General features: G+C 40.9%; 3 protein-coding genes across 13 annotated transcripts in view; 2 read left to right on the top strand and 1 right to left on the bottom strand.

Moving 5' to 3' along the window:
- The window catches only part of ITGB3BP (integrin subunit beta 3 binding protein), a 79,250-nt gene extending 57,685 nt beyond the window's left edge, over positions 1 to 21,565 (bottom strand). The window contains exon 1 of one of the 2 annotated variants that reach the window (XM_083621181.1): positions 20,561 to 21,565. The gene's annotated coding sequence lies outside the window, so the exon portion shown is untranslated. The remainder of the gene's footprint in view (positions 1 to 20,560) is intronic. The other variant, XM_083621182.1, reaches the window with a different exon arrangement.
- EFCAB7 (EF-hand calcium binding domain 7) overlaps positions 1 to 23,308 on the top strand; it is a 52,198-nt gene that overhangs the window by 25,644 nt on the left and 3,246 nt on the right. For 3 of the 10 annotated variants that reach the window (XM_083621156.1, XM_083621157.1, XM_083621152.1), the window contains 3 exons: positions 1,261 to 1,368; positions 2,803 to 2,887; positions 4,949 to 5,139. In XM_083621156.1, coding sequence (XP_083477282.1) covers positions 1,261 to 1,368; positions 2,803 to 2,877 — 183 coding nt within the window. In that variant the 3' untranslated portion in view covers positions 2,878 to 2,887; positions 4,949 to 5,139. Of the gene's footprint in view, positions 1 to 1,260; positions 1,369 to 2,802; positions 3,971 to 4,948; positions 5,140 to 6,770; positions 6,837 to 8,426; positions 8,503 to 23,308 lie in introns of those variants that run through there. The other 7 variants (XR_014549769.1, XR_014549770.1, XR_014549771.1 and 4 more) reach the window with 7 other exon arrangements.
- Positions 10,488 to 23,308, top strand: part of PGM1 (phosphoglucomutase 1) — a 29,355-nt gene continuing 16,534 nt past the window's right edge. The window contains exon 1 of the mRNA XM_083621172.1: positions 10,488 to 11,469. Within this exon, the coding sequence (XP_083477298.1) occupies positions 11,224 to 11,469 (246 nt within the window). The 5' untranslated portion in view covers positions 10,488 to 11,223. The remainder of the gene's footprint in view (positions 11,470 to 23,308) is intronic.

The following is a 23,308-nucleotide window of genomic DNA, read 5'->3' as shown; positions in this document are numbered from 1 at the left end:
AGTGAAACATTTTATTCCCGACAAATTCCATTCCAAATAAGCAATGAAATATTAAGAAATAAAAAAGGAAAATAGCAAAAAGCTAGTCTTCAGTGTACTCTATACTTAATTATTTATCCAGGCTAATCCATATCACATTAGCTCAGTAACAGAGAAAAGCAAATAGACCAAACTTTCTGTAGTGTTCTTTGCAAATGAACTTTAAGGACCTTGTGTGTACGATAAAATATGCTTACCATAATAAAATATTTCTAAGCACTTTGTTTACTAAAGCATGCTATACCAAATGGCAATCCATTTAAACCCCCGAGTAGTCCAAATAACAAAGGTCCTCTTGTCTATATTTCCCTCTACAACAGCTTTAACCACTTAGTTGCCAACAATCCCACCTTAGGCTATAAATCTGGTCCATTTTTTTATTTTAAATCTGTTGATGTGAAGAACATATGTAGAAAATGGAGTGGGGGATAACCATGTATACTGTCCTCAGCTCCTTGAAGGGAAGGTAGGAAATAAATGTAACAAACAATATTGATGATGATAATAATAATGCTTGTTGGTTATTCAGGGCCATTATGGCCACCATGCAGGTTGCCCTGCATGACATGGTTTAATGCCTGGATATTTCTGTTTCAGCCATGGCACTACTGAGGAACCAAGCAACTTTTAATTTAAAGTTCAACTTTGCTTTCCTCTTAAGTTGTTGCAGTGAGTTTCTATCTCTTCAAAACACCTAAAAATACACAGATGCCCACTAATAAGCCCTGGAGCCTGAGAATTATTGGCCTATAGACACAATAATGACATTCACAAACATTCATGATCTCCTTGGACAGTCTACTCCCAAGCCAGCCTTTGGGAGTACTGAACTGCTGGTGATAGACCATGACACAACTGGATCAAACCACTGTCAAAACCACTATTTTATTTTTCTTACTGGGTTTTTAAAGGCTAGAGATAGGGACATAAAAAGCCACACACAATTTTTAAGAAGCAAAACAAAAATAAGTTGATCTGATATTGCTGGTTGAATTTAAAGATGGGTCCTGGGCCTCAAGGGGGTTGAAAATCACTGCCCTGTATAGATTGAGTTAAAAGCAGAACTCCCATAGCTAATACTAGGTTTATGATCTTTTCAATGGACAGTATTTAGATAATTTCTTAATGGTCTTGCTTTTTCTTGTAGTGTCATTAATATTAATCCCATGGATTGATACTGCTCTAAATGTGTTTATGCTAAAGTTGCTTTTCTCTTAACAGTCTGAAAGCAAAACAGTAATTCACCTCAACAATGAGCAAAGTAGAAACTGTGTCAGTAATAGAGGACTCAACACTTTTGCCATTGAAGTAGCATCCAACTCCATGATGGTAATTGCATCTGTTTATTTAAGATATGTATATTCTGCCTTTTGAATTGTCAGGGTCCAAAGGGCAGCTTAAAACAGCAAATGTAATAAAACAATACCACAAACAAACCAGGGACAAAACTCATGCTGTTTAAAGCTGTGCAGTAATACGCTGTAAACAAAACGTTATACACAACCATTTATGTCCTGTTCTTTAAAAACATTTTCTTGCAGACTTGAACACATGAAAAGAAAAAGTGTCAATTTTTAGGAAAGTCTAGACAACGTGATAGGCTAGACTTTGAAAATACATTTTGTGTCCATGGCTGGGTATTGGCATTCATCATAGCCAAATGTGTACAGTATTTATTTCATGCTGTTGATAGATTTGTTTTCCTATTCTACAAGTTTGCACAATGCTTTCAAGTACAGGATAAACTTCATTTCACCACATCTTAGATCTAGAGTTATACACATGGATCTCACAATAACAATTTTCAGTGTTTGCCCCTGTGAACAGCTCTCCAAAGTAAACCCCCAAACTGTTCTCTAAATGTGGATGTTTTGCTACAAGAACAGCTGATGGAGAAACTGCCTCTAGTGTCCATGCCTGTGCCTTTTTCTGTTCTGTTTCCCTATTACATATGACCCAGCTGTCACTAGTTCCCAGGTATAGTACTGAGTTTTTGGTAACTATACTTGATAAAGCATTCTCCCTGTTTTTGCCTTGAGGGTTCCCTTTTTGAAATTTTGTTAGCACAAGTTGCCAGACTCATTTTTCAGACTTTCACTCCCTTCACGGAGTCACTAGAGTTCAGTCACTTTGTGGGAATGAATGCATATTACCCATAGTGCACATCCACTTAAATACATGCATATGAGCATTGAGGCAGCATGCAGTGCACAGCCCGCCATTTCACACATTGCAGCCGCAGAGGTATATTTTGAATGGCTTGTCACATATTGTAGAACAGTTATGTTTCTCATGCTTTTCATTAACCAAAAGTCTAGGCTTTTTCACAATAGTAGATCAGGGTTTTCACAATGTGTAATAATGGAGGGAAAAGATGCTTGGCCAGTAATCCTCAGTGGGTGGAATCCACTTGGTCTTCCTTGTGCTTTTGCTCTAGTTGGAAGTGTCACTAATGGAGGGATGGGGTGATTTTTGCTGATTTCCTTCTTCCCCCAGCAGTTCCCAATGCTTCCTCAAAAATATGGTAATTATGTAGAATTCTAGAGGTAAATCTCTAGCGTATTTACAAAAGTCAAAACATAGATGTAATTCTATAACTAGTTACAGGGGAAGTGTGGGATAAACATTCAAATCAAGAAAAATAAATGGTGTGTGTGTGTTAATATATCCTAGGTAACTATTGACACTTTCCATAGTCCTTGCACAATACAAATCATTTTTCTCTTGAAATTGTTATTTCCTTTTTCTGCTTTTTGTATGCAGGTCTGTCAGCATGTGATGCCACAGAATGAGCAAGAAGAATGGATATACAGCTGTGTTTATTCTATCTTGCCTTAAGCTATCATAGGTAGGAAATGGCATTCTCTTGGTCCTTGTAGAAAAGATTCAGTCTTGCACTACACGTTGATACATGGATGGCTTGATTTATCTCATCATTTTTAAAACCAAGAATCTGTTCCTCATTTTGGATTATTGTGGTTATCTTTTCAAGAATCTATCACAAATCTTCAGCCTTTGCCTTTCTGTACAGTTTCATACATAAGCAGGGGACTTAACAGAGGTGGCCTGATCAAAAAAACACGTTCTAATATTCCTAGACATTTCTGTGCATAAAGACAAACATCAGAGTGCAATATGAAGATGATGCCTCACATCAAAGTTTCTTCGCTCCACTTTCAAAACTACAGCTTTCTGTGATTTCAAAGCTGGCTGTGGTCTTTTATCTGGGATTTGGGTCTGAAATGGTCAATCATGCATTCATAATCTTAAACCTGTACTATTGCTGCATGTTTGTGTACAACTGGTCATGAAGACTCTGCAGAAACTGCACCTGTTCTATTACGAGCAGGTCCACCTTATTCTCAGCCTTGTGAATAATACAATCAGTGCATTGTCTGTAGCATCCATTGTCTGTGCTATCCTTCCTGCAGGTAATGGACTTGGCCTACAGAGCCCTTGATAGCTAAAATCCATGATATTTTAAATATTAACCCCTCATATCACAATGTCTAAGATATACCAAGAGGGTCCAGTTGATTATGGCAAGCGTGTGAGGAGTACATAGAATGAATTTACAGAGCAATATTTGCAATGGCTCATCCACAAAAATTAACTTAAATTTTTGAAGAGTAGCCAAAACCTGAGTCTGCCATCTTTTGGAAGCAATGTGAAAACATTTTATTTGTTCTGGCTTAGGATGGTGAGAATTAATACAACAATAAGCAATATTAAGCATGACTATTTTTATGACAGTCCTAATATGTGGAAGTTGCTTTTTCCAAGCTCTATTCCTTGCTGTAAATTGGATTGGGTGGTGGAGGGTTAAGACCAAGTAAAGAAACTGAGTTTAACCCATTTGGGGTACGAGAATTGTAAACTGGCATAAGCTTGCTCACCTGAGCTGTAATAAACCAGGCTGTGTGCACTTTTATCAGTTCTTCCCCTCCATTCTAAAGAGTACCTCCATTCAGGGTGGGACCAGACTGTTGGTGCTTAAACTAAAGAAGTAGCAAAGTGGCTTTTGAACTGATTGGGGAAAGCCAACAGGAGCTGAGAAGTATTGGCACAGGATAAAACATCCCTAAGAGATGTGGGTGAAAATGTTTGATTGTCAAAATGTGAGAGGATGATACCAAATGCCATACGGTGAAACGCATGTGCCAGAGGCATTTGGAAAAAGAGAGCTGGCAAAGGTGTTTATATGCTCATGCTAGAGATTGGCTAGAATAAAGATGGATGGACTGGAGTGCTTGGTTTTAAAGGAGAGCATGGATACAGAGAGCACAATGGAAATGTGGTAGGCATTGTATGAGATACGAACACTATACAGTGGATAGGGAAGGGCACACTGGAGGTGGTGTTGCTCTGTACCTCAGTGATGTTGAGTCAAGCAAACTAGAAATCCCCATAGGGCAGACTCCTTCATGGAATTCCTGTGGGTGGCAATACTTGGCCCAAGAGTAATATAGGAATGCAGGAATGCAAACTTTGCCCCCCCCACACACACACAAAGTATCAGGCAGTCAATCAAAGATGCAAATTAATAATTCAAGGAGCACATCATTAAAGCATTAAGATCAACAATAAATAATTTTACAAATGACCTAAAAAGACAACAAAATGATCTGGACTCCTTGGCAGGTTTTGAATAAACATCCACAAATTTTTTAGTTGAACACATGATAGATAAGGCAAGGTTATGTACAATTTTATAACATGCAGAGAACAATATGTGCAAAGAAATCAGAGGGGAACTGAGGAAAGTCCTTGGTGGGGGGGGAGTGGGAGGGAAAAAGGGGGGGAATAATGTAATTGACTATTTGGACTGATAATTTGTTATGTTGAAATTGTTTAATAAAAATATTTTTTTAAAAAAAATCAACAATAAATAATATTGAATACATTAAAGGAGGAAAGCAGCTAGAGAGGCGGTTCAACTGTTGGGTGACAAAGGAGTCAAAGACGTGTTAAAGGAGGAAAAGGAGATTGCATAGATGCAAAGAATTCAATCTTCACTGCAAACGATGTAAGAGATCCCTGTGCTTTAGCTAACTTTCTAAGAAATGGAATCTTGGGAACTGAAATAAACAGTGGTGACAAGAGATGAAATTCTAGACTTCATTGATGAAATAAAAACTGCCAAATCAGCTGATCCATAGGGCATCCATCCATGAGAGAAATTAATGTCTGTCATGGGAAAACTGGTGGAAAGCATTGTTATAGCTAGGATTGCCAAGCATATGGAAGAATAAGTCTTGCTGAAGGAGAAACAGCATGGGTTCTACAAGAGGTAAGTCTTGTCTAACTAACCTTTTAGAGATCTTTGAGATGTTAACACTTTGAGCATATCCATTAGATATTGTATGGTGTGTGTGTGTGTGTGTGTGTGTGTGTGTGTGTAGTATCCCACCCTTCATCCAAAGATCCCAGGATGGTTCACAACAGAAAATGAGAATACAAAATATATAATAAAACTAAAACAAACCAATAACCTCCCAATAACCAACAGGAAGTTTACACATTGCTACCCCTATCACTAGCAAGTTATTTTGCCAGGGGTGAGGAACTTCCAGCTGCAGATCTAATTAGGCTCCCCAGCCCCAATTTAGCCCACAAGACTATTTCTGCCAAGCTGCATCCACTTGACATCAGGTGCAGGGGAAATAATAATGGTGTGTGTGTACTCCATCATGTGTTCTATTATGCAGGGCAGGCTTTACCTGCCCCCCATATTTTATTCAAGTTGGCACCCCTGCTGCCAACACTTTCAGCTCCCACTGCTCTGCTGTTTGCTTGCTCAGATACTGATTCAAGCAAGGGCTGTCAGCTTACACCACAATCCAATTTTAAGTTTATATTGAGCTTATCTGGTGCACAGAGGGCATTTCAAAGAGGATTCAAAGACCATGTCCACCCTGTGGATACAGGGTCTTTTCTTCTTCGCCATATTGTCCATCGACTCTGATGGAAGAAAACAGTGCGACCGAGATAATGGCCATAATAAGTTTATATTGAGCTTATCTGGTGCACCGAGGGCATTTCAGTTGATGCAGTGGCCCTGAACAAACTGGACAGGCAATGTTTTGGAATTTAAAATAAGGCCACAACTTTATTGATTCCCGGTGTAGGTTGGATTTGGCTTAGGCATTGGAGGACTGGTGGAGGGCAGGCACATGATAGTCAAGCCTAGGATTAATGGGTCCTCCCCAAGACACAGGTCTACACGGATGACCCTCCCAAGCCACTGAAGAAAGCTCTGTGGCCCATCTGCCATACACCTAGGCTTTTGGACCGAGCCTTCCAGCTAGACTCCTCTAAGGGGTACCCTCTTATTGCACTGTTCTGTGGTGGCGTTGATGCACCGCTGCACCCCCCGCCTGATGTTAGACTTAAAGAATTTCATGCAATGGCTTCTCCGCCAAAGTTGTGACCATTGCTATGGGGAAGGCAAATCCAATATTAAGTTTATACTGAGCTTATCTGGTGCATTAATGTCCGTTAAAGACTCATAAGCAGTTAGGGGAAATGACAGGTCCTGTTAGGAACCAGTAAGTGTCTACAGAACAGGAAGCAGAGAGTAGGAATAAATGGAGAGTTCTTACAAAGAAGGGATATAAGAATAGGATCATTATTTGGATTGCTGTTTTTAAACTTGTTTATAAATGGCCAAGAGTTAGGAATGAGCAATAAGGTAGCAAAGTTTGCTGACGATCCCAAATTGTTTATGACAGTAAGAACAGAAAGGAGCTCCAGAAGCAGCCTTCCAAACTGGATGAATGAGCATCAAAATAGCCAATGTGAGTGAATGTAAGCAAGTATAAAGTGATGTACATTGGGGTAAAAAATCCTAATTTGATGTATATGTTTTCAAGTTTTGAACTGGCAGTTACTGGCTAGGAGCAGTGGTGGATAGTTCAATGAAAATGGCAACACAATGTATGACACCTATGGAAAAAATGATTACCATGTCAGGGTTAATTAGATAAAGAATTGAGAAAAACCGAGCCAATACATATCTTTGGTGCAACTGCCCTTGGAGTACTGTGTACAGTTCTGGTTTTCACATTTCAAAAGGGAGAATTGAAAAAGTTTCAAAACGCCTATGAGGAAATGTTACAACTGCCTACTAAAAACAGGCTTATAATTTAAATAAGAGATCAGATTTATATGACCTTGTCTAAGAAAGTGCAAGAAGTCTTGAAAAGCTATATTTATATCACAGCCACTCTTGTAGACTGGCTTCTTATGCCGTAACAGGATACTAGGCAAGTAAATGTCAGTTATGAAATTTAAACCATGCTTGGTCGAGTGCAGAAACTGCCTGCTTAAGTCTGTCTAAAACTGTTCTCATATATATGTTTGTGTGTGTGTGTGTGTGTGTGTATATATATATATATATATATATATATATATATATATATAGAAGAAACTGTAGAACTAATGAAAACTTCATGTTTGGAAAGTAATTTTTAAACAGAGAAGCTAAAACAACATGTTTAAACAAGGAATAATAAGTGAACCATGTATTCTAAAGTATAAGGAAGGCCTCTAGAGTATAGAGAGATAAGTAAAAATAATAAATCAAGGTACTGATTTTTAAAGTCCTAAATTTCCTTGTACCAGTATACCTTAAGAATCTTGGCAATTGTTCTATCAGGGCAAGCATAGTGTGATTTTGTGTGTATGCAATTTTTTCCATCACCAAACATCTACTGATCCCTTTTGCTGCTCATGAATAAAGGCATCCATTTACCAAATATTGCCATGCATGGTGTCTATGGCGGCGCACACAGAATCTTAGAACTGTAGAGCTGGAAGGGACCCTGAGGATCATCAAGTCCAACCCCTTGCAATGCAGGAATATGCTGCTGTCCCATATAGGAATCGAGCCTGTGACCTTGGTGTTACCAGACCATTATCTAACCAAACTATCCATGGATTTTTCCATCTCCCTTTTTATATTGGACTGAAAAAGCCAAACAAGTACGTCTCTTCCGTCATAAAGTAAGGCTACATGATCTAGCACAATTGTTGGTAGTTACCATCTATATAACCCAAAGACAAGGCAGAATTCTTGTTTTCAGAGGGCTTGCCAGTGTGGGCCTCCCTGTACTGTAGCTGAAAGCATCAGCCTCTGGTAAGCTACTTTTTAAGAGCAAAATAATGAGAACTGCTTTTTGTTGTTCTAAAGTAAAATAAAGCTTCATGAAAGTCAAATAGGATTTGCAAAACCATGCTTATACTTTGGTTTGTAGGATGCTGAATTATTTAATTTTAAGCGGTGATGGTATTAAGTTTTTTTTTTAAGTCTTTTATAAAATTATGACAATATGCATAAATGCTTTGCTAGATAATTCCAAACTCCATCCTCATGCCACACTCTGCAGGTTACAGCATCATGCAGAACCTGCAAGAGGTCTCTACATGACTTCAGATGAGGCAACTCTGACCTTTATCCGAACAGTAAGTGGAGTTTTTTCTTCTTCTAATACTTGCCTATTTGAAACTAGATTAAAGCAGTTATTCACTTTGCACAAACCAGATGTTTCATATCTGAGAGCATGAAGTAATGTCTAAGGGCTTAGGCAGACACACACAGACTTCTAAGGACTATTAAACACCTTTCCCAGGTGTCAATTGTCTAAAAACGCCCACATTTGGGGAAATTATTATTCCAAGTATTTATTCTCTGAGTTTCTTCTTTTATAAAATGCATTTGCCAAAGTGTCAGCTGCCAAATAAGGAGAGGGGTCACCCCTGCTAAAATTGTTTTTTCATTACAAAACTCCTTTCTCCCCTCTCATCCAGAGGGGCAAAAATACAAGTACATGTTTCTTTTTGTCTAACCATAAACCCCCCCCCCCATTGCAAGGTAAAACAGCTGGAGAAGATTGTGAGAAATATCTGGGGGGAAAGGGTTAAGCAGCCCCTGTCTCACACACTCAACTTAGTCTTCCATCACAGAAGGCTACATCTGTGGCTACATTTCGTAAACTAAGAAAACTGGAGAAACTACACACAATTGAGCATCACCATAAGAGCATATGACTTGGCTCTGCAGGGTCAGACTAAAGTCTCTTGAGTGCAGCATTCCATTACCAATAGTAGCCGTTATGAAAATGGCTTATTTCCCCTCTTCCATCCCAATTCTTTTTCCATTTATATTGTGCATTTTTTATTTTATTCCTGAGGGACAAGGATTGTCTTATTATTTATATTTATATCTATATTTATATTACATTCTGGGAGCCTTTTTGCCACTGATAAGTAGGGTAAAAATACTTTAAATAACTGGGGCATATGCAGTATTTAATCTTCTACCTGACTGCTCGTTGTTCTATTATGAAGAAATCACTTTTTAAAAAGTGGAGTGAAGTTTGCTTCTGATTTTAATCCAGAAAAAAACTGTATCCAAGATACTGCAACTTCAGGAAACATTGCTCAGTGTAACCAGTTTGAGAAGCTCCACTTCAGAACTCATCAGTGTACAGTAACCCAGAGCTATAAACTCCAAAAGCAATTTGTGTGGCACATAATGCTTATTTTAGAATGTTTTGATCTGTTGAGCTTTTAAAAAAAATCAAAATGGGTTGTATCGAACTAAGGTCCAATCAGAGTAGACCCATGGGAACTCCTGGACCTAAGTTGTGCTTATTAATGTCAATGTGTCTACTCTGAGTAAAATTAGCATTGGCTACAATCCCTTGTTTTTAACCATTTGACTTTATTATTGACCTAACCCCCCCCAAGCCATTTTCCCTTCTCTGAAAATTGTGGCCTAATTGAATAAAATAGATTATAATTAACATTGTATGTGTATACATGGTGTTTTTCAATGTATAAAGGGGCTGGCCCCTTTCCGAGGAGCTTACTATCTTAAATTCAGCACACATTGGAGGATGAGGGAGGTGGTGACAGATAAGCAAGGAAGTAATATAGGATTGTTACACTTAACCATGCTTTGATACAGTTAAAACTGGAATGAAGGGATTATACCATACTTCAGATATGATTTTTTTTTAAGGAGGTGAGCAAATAAAATCACTAGCAGAAGGTGGATTGGTAACCCATATGCAAGAGAACTAGTTGATGATTATATATATGTTAGCAGTGCTGATGTACAGCTCAAAGACCCCGTTTTGCCCCCCAAAGAGCAAGGTGATGGACAAATAAAAGCTTGGACTTTGTCTATGATAAAATTTTAAAAATCCTTCCAGTAGCACCTTAGAGACCAACTAAGTTTGTTATTGGTATGAGCTGTTGCGTGCATGCACACTTCTTCAGATACACTGAAACAAAAGTCACCAGACCCTTATATATAGTGAGAGGGTGGGGAGGGGTATTACTCAGAAGGGTGGTGGGAATGGGTGATTGGCTGATAGGTGTGCTAAACCTGTTGACTGTTAACGACTGCAATTGGTCTTACAGGAAAAAGCAAGGGGTGAGATGGCTAAAAATAGCTTTATCATGTATAATGAGATAAGAATCCAATGTCTCTATTCAGACCAGGTCTCTCCATGGTTTTAAGTTTGGTAATAAGTTGCAATTCAGCAACTTCTCTTTCCAGTCTATTTCTGAAATTCTTTTGTAATAAGACAGCTACTTTGAGATCTTGTATAGAATGTCCTGGGAGATTGAAGTCTTCTACTGGTTTCTCTGTCTTGCGATTCCTGATATCAGATTTATGTCCATTTATCCTTTGGTATCTGAAGAAGTGTGCATGCACGCGAAAGCTCATACCAATAACAAACATAGTTGGTCTCTAAGGTGCTGCTGGAAGGGATTTTTTTATTTTGTTTGAACAAAGTGAAATAGTCATGAATGAAATATGTCTCGAATCTGTGCGTACTCCCGCTGTCGGCTATGGGCTGCTGCCGTCTTATACATCCCTACCTGCTTCAGTATGAAATCAGTGAGCACAGGCTCGGGCTTCGTCGGCGCAGCACCCAGCCGGGAAGGGGAAGCGCCGAATGGGGCTGCAGGCGGGCCATCCGGAAGGGGAGTCTCATCTCCGGCGCCTGCGGCTTTAAGAGGGCGGAGCTGGCTGCTCGGTGTGAGAGGTGACTGCAGAAGTCCAGCCCCGCCGCTGCTACTAGAGGCGGAGAGAGGCGAAGGCAGAGTCACCCTGCAGCCAGCCCAGCTCCCCAAGCGCGCCCGCCCGATCCAGCTCCAGCCCTCGGCACCATGGTGAAGATCGTGATCGTCAAAACCAAAGCCTACCCGGACCAGAAGCCCGGCACCAGCGGCCTCCGCAAGCGCGTCAAGGTGTTCCAGGGCAATGCCAACTACGCCGAGAATTTCATCCAGAGCATTATCTCCACCACCGACCCCGCCGAGAGGCAGGGGGCCACCTTGGTGGTCGGCGGAGACGGCAGGTTCTACATGAAGGAGGCGATCCAGCTCATCATCCGCATCGCCGCCGCCAACGGGGTAAGGGGGGCCGGAGGCGCGGGGGTCTCGCTCGCTAGGCGCCCTGGCAAGCGCGCTGGAGGAACTGGCGAGCTTCGGAGGTTCCCTCTCGGCGCGCAGCTCGGGGCTTCCTCTGCCCTCCCTTCGTGCGTTCTCGGGCCCCGCGGCTGTCCTGCAACACAGGCGTGTGAAATGAAGCTGGGCGCGCAGGACGACTCGTTGCCCGAGGGAAAACGAAATGATCAGGCATTGCCACCACAAACCATGCTCCTTGCTTCCTGGTCATCTTTGGGCCTGCTAATCAGGCTTTGGGTTGTGTTCTGTGTGCTCTGATGGGCTCTGTGCACTAGGCTAGTGGCTGTATGCATCATTATAAAGTTTCATTTTTCCTAATCTTCCTTCTATGCGTCCCCTCCCCATTGTTTTGAGTGGAGTGTTGTCAAGATTTGCCGGTGAATGGAACCGCCATTGCATTGTCATAAGCAAGAGAAATAGCCATGGGAGAATTTAAAATCCTTGTCTAAATTGGTAGGAAGGGAAAACTAATTCCACACCTGAAGCTTAAATCCCAAAACAAATACAAATTTCTAGTATCAAATTCAAAGGAAAAAATTATCCTGCCTACAGAGTTCTTTTTTTACCATTCTCTTCCGTTTTGTGTTGCCTTAATGACAACCACAAGTGATGTGCTGTAGACAAAAAGATGTTCCGAGTGCCCCTTATGAAAATGTTTCTTGTGACTGTAGCGACTGCTAACAGAGAACGAAACACCAGTAAAGTTAGACCAAGTTGGGATTGAGGTACTGCTTAGGTAAGTTAATTATTTTTACACACACATCCGTTGCCATTAGAGGGGGGTGTTTGTGATGGCACTCCTCTTGCCTACTGCAAAAGGCTCGGCAATCTCTGACATTTAGCTTAACCTTTCAGGCATTAGAGATATGGTTTCTCTTGCTTTGCTGCAGGAGTACGTGCAGCTCGTAACAAATCACTTGAAAGGTGACCCTCAATTTAAAATAAAGTAGGATTTTTGGAACTTTGCAAATGGACCTAAGTTACCTCTTAATATGTTTGCATTTGTGTGACCTTTTGCAAAGACCTTGATTGTGCAAAAGCTTGTGGTTATGTACCTCATGACAGTTAAAAGTCCACTTCTTATATTTTTTAAAACTCTTGATTTCCACCCCTGCCCCCTCTGCCAAAGGCAGCTTTAATGCCAAGTGCATTGCTAGGCCTCTTGGCATGGTTCTAAAAAGGCCTCGCTTCCCTAGCAGCGAAAATGCTGGCCTCTCGCCAGGCAGGAACTAAAATGATGATTAGCATAGTTTGAAAGAAACTATCCTTCAGGTACATATTTCAAACAAATGCTAATGAGGCATGAGCAATAAATCAGTAGGTTTTTCTGTCCCTCTGAAAGTAAATAGATTGCCCAATACTATTTAAAGGTAATCTTTCCAAGGGAGAAGGATAAAACTTGTAAGACTGAATATCTGGGCTTCTTAAGCCTGCACAGCCTGAGACCTAGCAACCTGTGCAAAGTTCACCAGCCATGCATTGCAGCCTCGCAGACCCTGACAATCCTTGTGGTTTCCCAGTCCCAGATAGGAAATCAGTATTGCTGCGTTAAATGAACCCTTGATGGGACACTATGCATCACTCCTGGGTTTGCATTTCTAGTCTATGGTGATTTCATTTAGTAGTCAAAGTGTAGCTATGCCTGTAACCAATCTAGAATACATAATAACATTTGTTTGGCACTTTCAAAATGTTTCACATACGTTATCTAGTTGCAATACAACAACCCTCTAAAGTAAGTCAGCCCTATTACCCCCCTTTTGTAAATGTTGAGCCTGAGGGAGAGTAGCATGTCTAAGACCATCTAAGGAGTTCATTACAGAAGCGGGATTTGAACTGGAGATTTACTGTTTTGTAGCTCAGTCTCTTATCATTTGTGCTCCATTTGCTCTTGTCTCCCCTTACATACCTATTGTACTTGCATTATTTATAGTCTTAATGGTCTAATTGTTGAATTTTTCAAAGGTTTAAAATGATTGGGCTCCAAATTTGAGTTTGTACTATGTTTTTTAAGGGGCTGCCCTTAGAATAGGAGTGCTTACCATTTCTTGGTCTGAGGACCACTTTAACCCTTGGTTAGTCCTTCAGGGGCTTCGTGCCAGTGATGGGTGTGGTCAAAAGTGGGTAGTCAGACAGGCACACAACCCCTCCGCCTCAGCTGATCCAGGGTTACTGCCTCTACTCTGCTCATCAAATGAACGATTTGCTGACTGGGAAAGGCCTTTGGCTTTTTTGTGGCCGTTTAGAAGTGGGTGGGATGTTTTTAATGTATTTCTTTTTCCTCTTGGTATTAATGTATCGGTGGACGGTTGCCATGGGCAAGATATGGTGGCTAACAAATAATAATAATAGTTGTTCTGAGCTCCAGTGTTGTATCTACAACCCCAGCGTTGTATCTACATCATCCCCACTCCCCTTGCCACTACTGCCAAAATTGCTGGAAGCAGGCAGCAGGGGCAGACAAACTGGAGGGGTTGGATCAGTCCCCACCCAACTTGGGGTTAGCTGCTCCCTCCCCTAGGATGTTTTAAGTCCAAAGTTTGAAAGTCACAAGTACGGGCTTGGAAGCACATGGATCCTACAGGTGTGTTCAGCAAGAAACTCACTGTTGACAGAATATTTGGTAGCAAGCCTATCAATGGCTGCTTGCCACAATGGCTACATTCTACCTTCACAGTCAGAGGCAGTATATCTCTAAATACCATCTGCTGGGTATCATAAGTGGGGAGTGTGCTGCTGCACTCAGGTCCTGCTTGCTGGCTGTCCATAGGCATCCAGTTGGCCACTGTGAGAACAGGGTGTTAGACAAGAGAGGGCATTGGCCTGATCCAGATGGATATTCTTATGTTTTGTGTGCTGTTTTTATTTTAGGCATTTATATGCCACTCTTCATACATGCACCTTCCCAAAATGGTGTAAAGTGGCCCTATTTTACAGAATATGAGTACACACACACACACACACACACACACACACACACACTGTATGCATATAACAGACATTCATTTAAGTTTAATAATGTGCATTGTCCGCTGTGCAAGATTTGAAGTTGCCCTAAGAAACTTGATAAAGATTACCTGTGCTTTGGATGTTTTTTCTGCCCGACTTAATTATAGCACATGATTAGTCTGTCCTCAGTGGACTAATCAAAGAGATCCTAACCAATGTGAATTGCCTTGTTAGCTTTGGAGGTATGCTTCCTAGTTCTGCTGAACTTCATTGTTTGCTTAGCACTTGGAAATTTTAAACCAAAATGAATAGCTTTTTGGCTGCAATTGTATGCTACTTACATGGGAGTATGTTCCATTTAAGTCAGTGGTGCTTACATGTCTGATGAGCAGAGAATTCAATCCATGCTGGCAAAACAGAGTCCTGCATGGCTGAACCCTGCCAGATGTCAGCTGATGGACAGGTAGCTGTGATTTGCGTGAAGCAGGCTTGGAGACCAACTTTGATCCTATGGCAGGCCAAGATGAGTCCATGGGCCGGAGATGCTCCACCCCTTCTGTAGAAGATCCAATAGATGTGGTGATCCCTTTCTATGCCAACAACTGCATTCCTTTGCCAGTATTCATTTGGGAGTTGTACACCAGGGATGGGCAGAGCTTGAATAGGTGGTGGGCACAGAAGAAAAGAAAACTGGGCAGGCCACCTGTTCCTCTCTTTCTGCTACTTCACTCCCTCCCCTTTTTTTCTCCCTCACTCAAAAGCAATAGCATTTTATTAAGAAGCCATAGCATAAAAGTGGGGTGCTGTCCTTTAAATTTTAATCACCCCCTCAGATGTATAATGATCTTACAGCAAACTTGTTATTCCTTAACCGTAGAGGTCCTTCAGAATTAGAGCTTTAGAACAGGGTCAGCAAACTGCAGTCTGCTTTCATGTCACCTTTGGTTTAATTTAATGTGAGCACTAATGAGGGGTGAAGGTGGAGAAGTAGGTGAAAAGTAGGGAAAAGCTGCCCCACCTGCTTCTAACACTGGCTTTGTCCACCCCTGGCAGATTGCCCCTGAGAGAATGCAGCCTTACACAGGTTGTTTTTTTTTTTGGAGAGGGGGTGTTCCCCACTCTTGTTCTAGAATAAAGTTTTTAGAAAGGAAAGAGTAATATTTTAGATGAAAAGGGATTAGTAGTACAACACAGCACTAATTTTAAACATTAGTTTTCAGAACACGGGGAAGTGTATATACAGATCTGTTTGAAGAAGGGAGGGCACAAATGGGCAGGCATTAGGATTGGCTTCAGCTAAATATAAAGGCTGGTTTGTCCAGATTTTGGAAGTATACCCAGGGGACCTTAAGGGAACATGGCGTGTTTCCAGAAGACTGAGCAATAGCAGTGCCTCTGCTTATGTCATAGCAATGCCAAGTGGTGAAGGATGAGTAAGAAATTAGGTCACACAGAGTCCTAGTCGTCTTCTTTTTGTAATGTGTGTTGAAGCAATTTCTGTTCAAGCTACATTGAACATATATCTGAGTAAACATGCACATTTCTGAATACGCAGTAGAGATAACTTTACATTTTAAAAAAGAAATGGTTTTCCTCTAGCCAATCCACAGATTTTGGTATTATGCTTGCAAAGATCCCCCACCGTCCCGAAAACAAATTATGAACTGATGAAATCTAAGACAAGATTTCTCTCTGACTTCAAATGAATCTTGTAATTTAGTATGTGGGAGCATAGTTCACAGGGTCTCTAGTGTTGAACAGGCCTTATGCAACCTTTTGATAGCATCCAAGGTTGGGTTGCTCCCAAATGTTTCAAAGTCTAAACTGGCACATAATGAGGCATGAACTCGGCACATGTTGAAATATACACAGGAGGATTTCAGCATACCAAATGAGTGAAATGGTAAAGTTAAAGCAATTTTACTACGTAAAAAAGTGGCTGTGTCAATCAGCATTCTGCGCATGGCAGATCATGCTTTTCTAAGGGATATCTGTGTCCAGTTAGTGTGTCTGAAAATAAATTCACGCTGCAGTCCTTTACCCACTTACCTAGGAACAAATCTCATTGTGCTCAGTGTGAATTCAGAGCAGACGTATATAGTGCTGTGTATTAACAGTGCAGCTCTGTAAGACCTACTAAGAAGCCCCACTGAATTCCATAGAACTTAATTCCAGGGAAGAATTGTAGCCTAAGGCTGCACAGACCAGTGTTGGGAAACCTTTTGCCCAGAGGGCCTATTAAGCCCAGCCTCCCTCTTCATTTGGCTCACAAGGCTGCCTTTGCTAAGCCATGCCCAACTCCTCCATACCTGGCACTATATATAGCATCAGTGGTAGGGAGGGTAAAGACAGGACAAAGCAGTGTTGATCATCTGTGCCTGCAAAGCCCTGTGCCTTTGCAAGCACCAACGATCTTTGCCTGACAGTGCACCGTCAGAGACTGTTTGCAGGCAACCGTAAACAGAGAGGAAGGATGTCTCTTTACAGACATGGCTTGGATTCATTCTACAGGCGTAAACAGATATTTTTTCTGCTGATTGGTGCTGACAGCATACCTTCAAAGGAACAAGCCCCTTTGAATTTGTCATCTGATGTCATAATGATGTCATGTGATTTCCACAAGGGCAATCCCACCCTCCTGTCAAAATTGGCCTACAGTGAGGTGGGAAACCACCACTCATCAATGAGGTACATAGCAGAATGAGTCTGGGTTCATTACTATGCCTAGAATTAAAGGCTAGGGATGCCTTTCACTAGTTCCACTTGGTGTTTAACAGTCATAGCTGCTTTGATCAGATATTGCTAATGGCATGCTATATGACACTGGCTTTGACAGTTGTTTGGGAAATTTAGCTTCTGCAGAATCCATTGACTGATTCTAAGCAGAATCTGTAGTTGGGCACTGACAACACATGCCCCAGAATCTACATGCATTACAGGCAATGGCCATTTTATGTTGGGGTTGTGTTCCAAAGCACCGTGTACTTAGGTGTAAGTGTGTATATTGGGAACACCATTGAAAAAGCCTGCAAACAGCACAATCACTCTCTCCAAACCTTCTTGCTCAAACACCAACTCTCCACAGACATCAACGGTTGGTGCAAGGGCTCCTGGGATTGCACTTGCAAAGGCTTCTAGGATTGCTAAGCACTGTTTTTGCTCTGTTTTGCCCTCTCTGTTAGGGCTGATTTTGTGGCTGTGCACATATTGAATGAGTGTAAAATGTACTAAATACCTTCCAGAACAGTTCAAGATGCAGGATCTTGACCTGCTAAACCATAAGTGGCACAACTTACCTAAAATGTCACAGTGTCCCCTCAGTCCCTTTTATTTGTAATGTTTAATATAAACCAAGAATATCCTTGTAAAATTAATTAGTGCCATGTTTGGACAGCAAAGGTCTCTACGTTGGCTTTCCTGGCAGGCTGCTTCAGGAGAGCTGCTCTTTCCTTTTCCCAGGAACAACAGAGGCAGAGCTACTTCCACTACCTCAAACACCACAGGAAGCTTTAAACCACCCAGGGAGTGGGTGGGAACCAGTGACACCACAACTCTCTTTAAAGCCATTAGGATAGATTACTCACCCTGACTGCATTACTGCTGAGAGAAGAGAGACCTGTTCAAAAAGCACCCAGGACTGCCACCAGGGGGAGCCAAGTTATATTCTACAAGTTGAATGAGGATGCTTTTCTGAATCAAGCAAAGCTGTATCTGGATCAGTAATCAGGGGCGTCTGTAGGAGGTGGGGACAACAGGGACAGTAAGCCATATGTTCCAGATTCCTTGCTTTCTTTTATTTCTTTTTTAAATAAAAAATTGTGGGAATTGAACTGCAAGGCCAAGAACTTTTAAAAAGAAGAAATTCTGGAGCTGTAGAATGAACCAAGTTATTGAAAAATGAAAATAATGAGATTATGAACACATGCAGATTGCTGCAACAGTTAGCATATAGATGCAATACATAACCCAATGTGACGTGGAAATTATTTTTAGTGAGATAAACACTTCTGCACCTTCAGACTTGGAGGATTGCAATGAAATTGTTTTAAGGATCCTAATGTTAGCCTTTCTTTTTCTTGTCAGCCATCCTAACTTCAGAAGTAGTGTTTAATGCAGACTAGCCAATCTCAGAAATGCCAGCAGTAATGTTAAGTTGTGACAGAATTTAATAAAGTGTGACTTCAGAAAAATAGGTTTGTTGTTTTTTTAAAAAAAACACATTGTGACTACAGTATTTCTTCTTCTAAACAGAAGCAGAGATTTTCTCCTTTTGTTCCTTCCAGTCATTGCTGATGCTGTCCTTTGTGACAGAGAAGATTTTTTTTAAGTATTCCAGTGCTAATAGAAAATAGTAGGGGAAACTTCTTTTTCCAAAGTTTTGGCTTCAACCATACCAAAGATTTCATAATTGAATTCTGGCCTACATTAACCAGAAATAGTTTCCAGAAGGGCAGAAACAACAGTGTCTGGTCACACCTTATAAACTGACAAATTTATTATGGCACAAGTTTTTGTGGCCACAAGATTCTTAGCTGTTTAATAATCTGAAAGGAGAGCTTATTCTATGTTAGGAATGTACAGTTTCCCTTTGGGACGTGCACTTGCACGTATGTACCACAAGAGGAAAGCCTCTGCCTATGAATTTAACCACATTGCAAAGTTCAAGTGCATGTGTTCCACAATTTTCAATACAGACAGGGTTTTACAAAAAACAAAACAAAACACTGCTTTCTTCCCTTACCTAAAACTTGATGTTTTCCATGCCATATATTGGGCCGGTCATTTTCCCAAGGGTGAGGCTACAGTGAGGGAATATATACAATTCCATCCTGGAGATAGAATTACTGATTTGCATACATCTTAAAAGGAGATGGAAAGATGGTAAAATCCACTTATAAAAGAGTGCTGCCTCCCACTGGTATCAAAACAGGCTAAGACTTTTAAATTTATGTATGCTCTGGATTTGTTGGGGAATTATGTGTTGGATTTGTTAGCTGTGGCATCTCGTTCACCTAATTCTGGCTTAGTTGGTGCTGATTTAGGGGCCATTTCCCCCAGGCAGTTTAGTTTAGGAGCTACTCCTTCAGTCTTTTCTACCTTTCCCCCAGTTTTGCCCCTGCAAAACTGTACTTCATCTGCCCATTGTCATACATGGCTTGTGAGCCACATGTCTGGTCAACCCTAATGGGAGGAATAAACTCCATGAAAGGCGAATTATCATAGCAGTTCAGAATATAGGGACTGAAGTTGTGGTGCTACAGGGACCTACTAGGCAGGGGGCCTTCTCGGTAGTGGCACCCACCCTGTGGAACGCCCTCCCATCAGATGTCAAGGAAAGAAACAACTTTTAGAAGATATCAGAAGGCAGCCCTATTTAGGGAAGTTTTTAATGTTTGATGTTTTATTGTATTTTTAATATTCTGTTGGGAGCCGCCCAGAGTGACTGGGGAAACGCAGTCAGATGGGGGGGTATAAATATTATATTATTATTATTATTATTATTATTATTATTATTACCTTTACCTGCTACAGGGTTGCCCTAATTCCTTGTGCAAAATATTTTGAGCTCCTTACACAACTCTCTAAAACCCATTAAAAGGCATTGTGTTTCTGTTTTTTAAGATCAATGTTTCAGGTTTATTATATGGAATGGAGATGTGTTTTCTTTTTTAATTGTTTGTAATACGAAAGTTAAAGCACATGGGTTGCTTAGATTGTCATATGCATTGTAGTCAAGCAAATGGCATTTTTAATAAAGTTGCTATGATCAGCTTAAAATTAGGTGTATCTGGAATGAAGTGTTTGAAATCAAAGCAATTATACTGCACTTTATCCAAGGAAGGTTGAAAATTGGGTGCAAAATTTGGCATTGCCAATAACTCTTCTGTTTGTTATATTAGCTCAGCTTACAGTATGAAGCAAATCCTTTTTGACACTGGAGAGTTTTCTAGTTATTAAAATAACAGAGGGTTAAGGAAACTGTAGGTAACTGAGAAGTCCTGACTTCCATTTTAAGAGTGACCTTTTACATGCTAGACTCCACAAAATAACTTTCGCACTACATTACCACACTTCTAACAGGGCTTACCTTCTCAACATACTTGCCTCTTGATGAAGACGGTGTTAAAGTAGGCTCCACAACTGGAAACCAGGCAGTCAATTTATAAACCTGCTTATCTGGCTGAAACAATTCTAGCTTCGCATTGGTTTGGAGAGCTCAGCCTGGTGACAAATCAATCAATGCTTCTGACTGAGGAGCTGACCTACTAAACAGCTTTCTCTCCCCATCTCCTCTACCCAAAAAAGAATGTCATACAGATTTCATTGCATTTAAATCCCGCTTGTGGTGACAACCAGGAGCTCAGAGCCCTGCCGCTGTCGTGATCAAAAGGCTTTAAAGACTTCTACAACATCCATTTTTCCTCAGGGATTGCAGTGTGGAATTGGATGTATTCTCTCTGACAGTGATCTTTCAGAGCAAGTGCAAGAAAAGTTCTTCAGTTACAGAAACCACATTCAGCAGAAGGTTCAAGGAGCTATTTTAGGGTACAGAGCTACTTAACTGAACCTCTAACCAAGAGATCTGCTATTACCAGTATCAAGGCTGATTCAAATATATTTTTTCACTGTTGTTGTATTTTTCTATCTTTATTTTTTAATGCATTTATATGAAAAAGGATCATGGAAGACAGTCCATTGCCAATCCTGACTTTGCCAACAGCACCTTACTATGACCAGAAACCAGGAACTAGTGGATTACGGAAGAAGACATATGTTTTTCAGACCAACCTAAACTACCTGCACAATTTTTTCCAGAGTATATTTTTCTCCATAGACCTAAGAGATCGACAAGGATCTACTATGGTAGTTGGAGGAGATGGGAGATATTTTAATAAGCTTGCAATAACACTGATAGTTCAGATGGCTGCTGCCAATGGGGTTGGTATATCATAAATGTGATTGCATCTCTAATACCTAACAGCTCTCTGATGTGCTGACTCTTTACGTGTTAAAAGTTCTCAACATTTTGTAATGCAATAATAACACATTTTTATCTGGATGCTACTGATTGACTACTTAGGGTCAGATATGGTGATTGGTGGGATGTGGGGGTGGGGGCTGCCTTAGCAGTCTTGGAAACTATAAATTTATGTTGTTCTGTAGTCTAGCTTTGAAAAGTTGGGTTTTGATGGAAACGTAGAAATATTTCCTATTGTTTCCGTGTTGTCGACAACAAATGGTTGGCTGTTCGGTGGATTTCAGTGTTAGATTAACATGTGCAAACAGTGGCGTAGCGTGGGGGGTGCAGGGGGGGCCGGCCGCACCGGGCGCAACATCTGGGGTTAGGGTTAGGGGGCGCAAATCCACGGGTTAGGGGGCACAAATTACTTGCCTTGCCCCGGGTGCTGACAACCCACGCTACGCCACTGTGTGCAAATATTGCGGTATAGTATAGTAAGAAGTGTATGATTGCTTGAGAGAAGGATTTTGTGTCATCATCCCCCTCCTCTGCTCTTCTTAGAGTAGCCAAAGCTCTGTCATTCTCCATCTGAGCTACTCAGTAGATGAATCGACAAAGCATGTTTTCAGTTTCTCAATGAATATAAATAGCTGTGTTATGAGAATTGCTGTAAAACCATGGTGTTGGATAAGTTAGAGTGATGCAGAGTCAGCCTCCATTCTAGTTAAACCCTTATGTTAAGAATTATTTCTGTCATTTGGTACAGTGTTAGAAACTGAGATATGAAAGCTAGGAGCTAAATGGCACCTTAAACCTGGGTTATGGGCGCAACAACGGAATCTCTAGGCGTGCTTTTTTAAAAACAAGAATACAAAGCTGAAAATGAATGAACTGCAGCTAAAATATTATGTTCACCTTTCACATGGTCTACTCCTTCCTCTGCCCACCCCCCTAATATTCTTAAGAGGGTCTCTTCTCCAATCTTCACAGAGTAGCTAGAAGTGGAGAGGCAGAAAAAGGTCCTCCTTTCCTTCCACTCTGCAGTTTTAATCTGAAATCTTAAGTGCAGTACTGTGCCCAGAGCTCAGAAACAGCTCGCACTAATGAAATTCCCTATCACAAAATGCGCCTAGAACAATGGGAGTTTCAAACACTGATTTGGTGTAGGGCAGTTAAATCATTCGTTTGATTTGATTGGTAAGTTTGGAAGGATAATGTTAAAATTGCATTTGAACCTCTGGTGTGTACACGTGAATATTGTTAACGCAAAAGAGAAATCAATATGCATTCTAGCCAATGGAGGTTTTCCATACACGAATGTCTGAAAACTGGCATTGGTGGTTAAATCAATTTTAAAATTAATAGTTTTTCACCAGAATTTGATATCAAGTAATTCATAAGGGCATGTAGAAGACAATGGTTGTGTTTGGATATCATGCACAAGCATAGTTTAGCATGCTGAGAACAAGCCCCAGGGAGCCTCAGGCTTCTGTGCCCCCTCCCAAGGCATAAGAGGGTGTAGGTGCTTCTCATATAATGCTGCATTTTAATGCAGACAGTTTTGGCTTCAGAGTTCTCAGGATCAGGCAATTGCAACTGGTTATTAAACCACATGTAAACTTGGGGGGGGGGGGCTGAGTAGAAAGATCATTCCAAAGGTGTATCTAGTCCAACATTCTCTTCTCACAATGGCCAACCAGATTCCTCTGGGAAGCCTGCAAACAGAACAAGAGGAATAGTCCTCTCCTGCTGTCATTTCCTAGCAACTGGTATTCAGAGGCATGATCCTGGAGGCAATATACATCAATCATTCCTGGTAGCCATTGATAGTCTTATCCTTCATGAATGTGTCTAATCCCTTTTTTTGAAGCCGTC

Source organism: Podarcis filfolensis, assembly GCF_964270895.1.
Source record: "Podarcis filfolensis genome assembly, chromosome: 6".
Classification (NCBI taxonomy): Eukaryota; Metazoa; Chordata; class Lepidosauria; order Squamata; family Lacertidae; genus Podarcis; species Podarcis filfolensis.
This window is presented reverse-complemented; position numbering and strand designations above follow the sequence as displayed.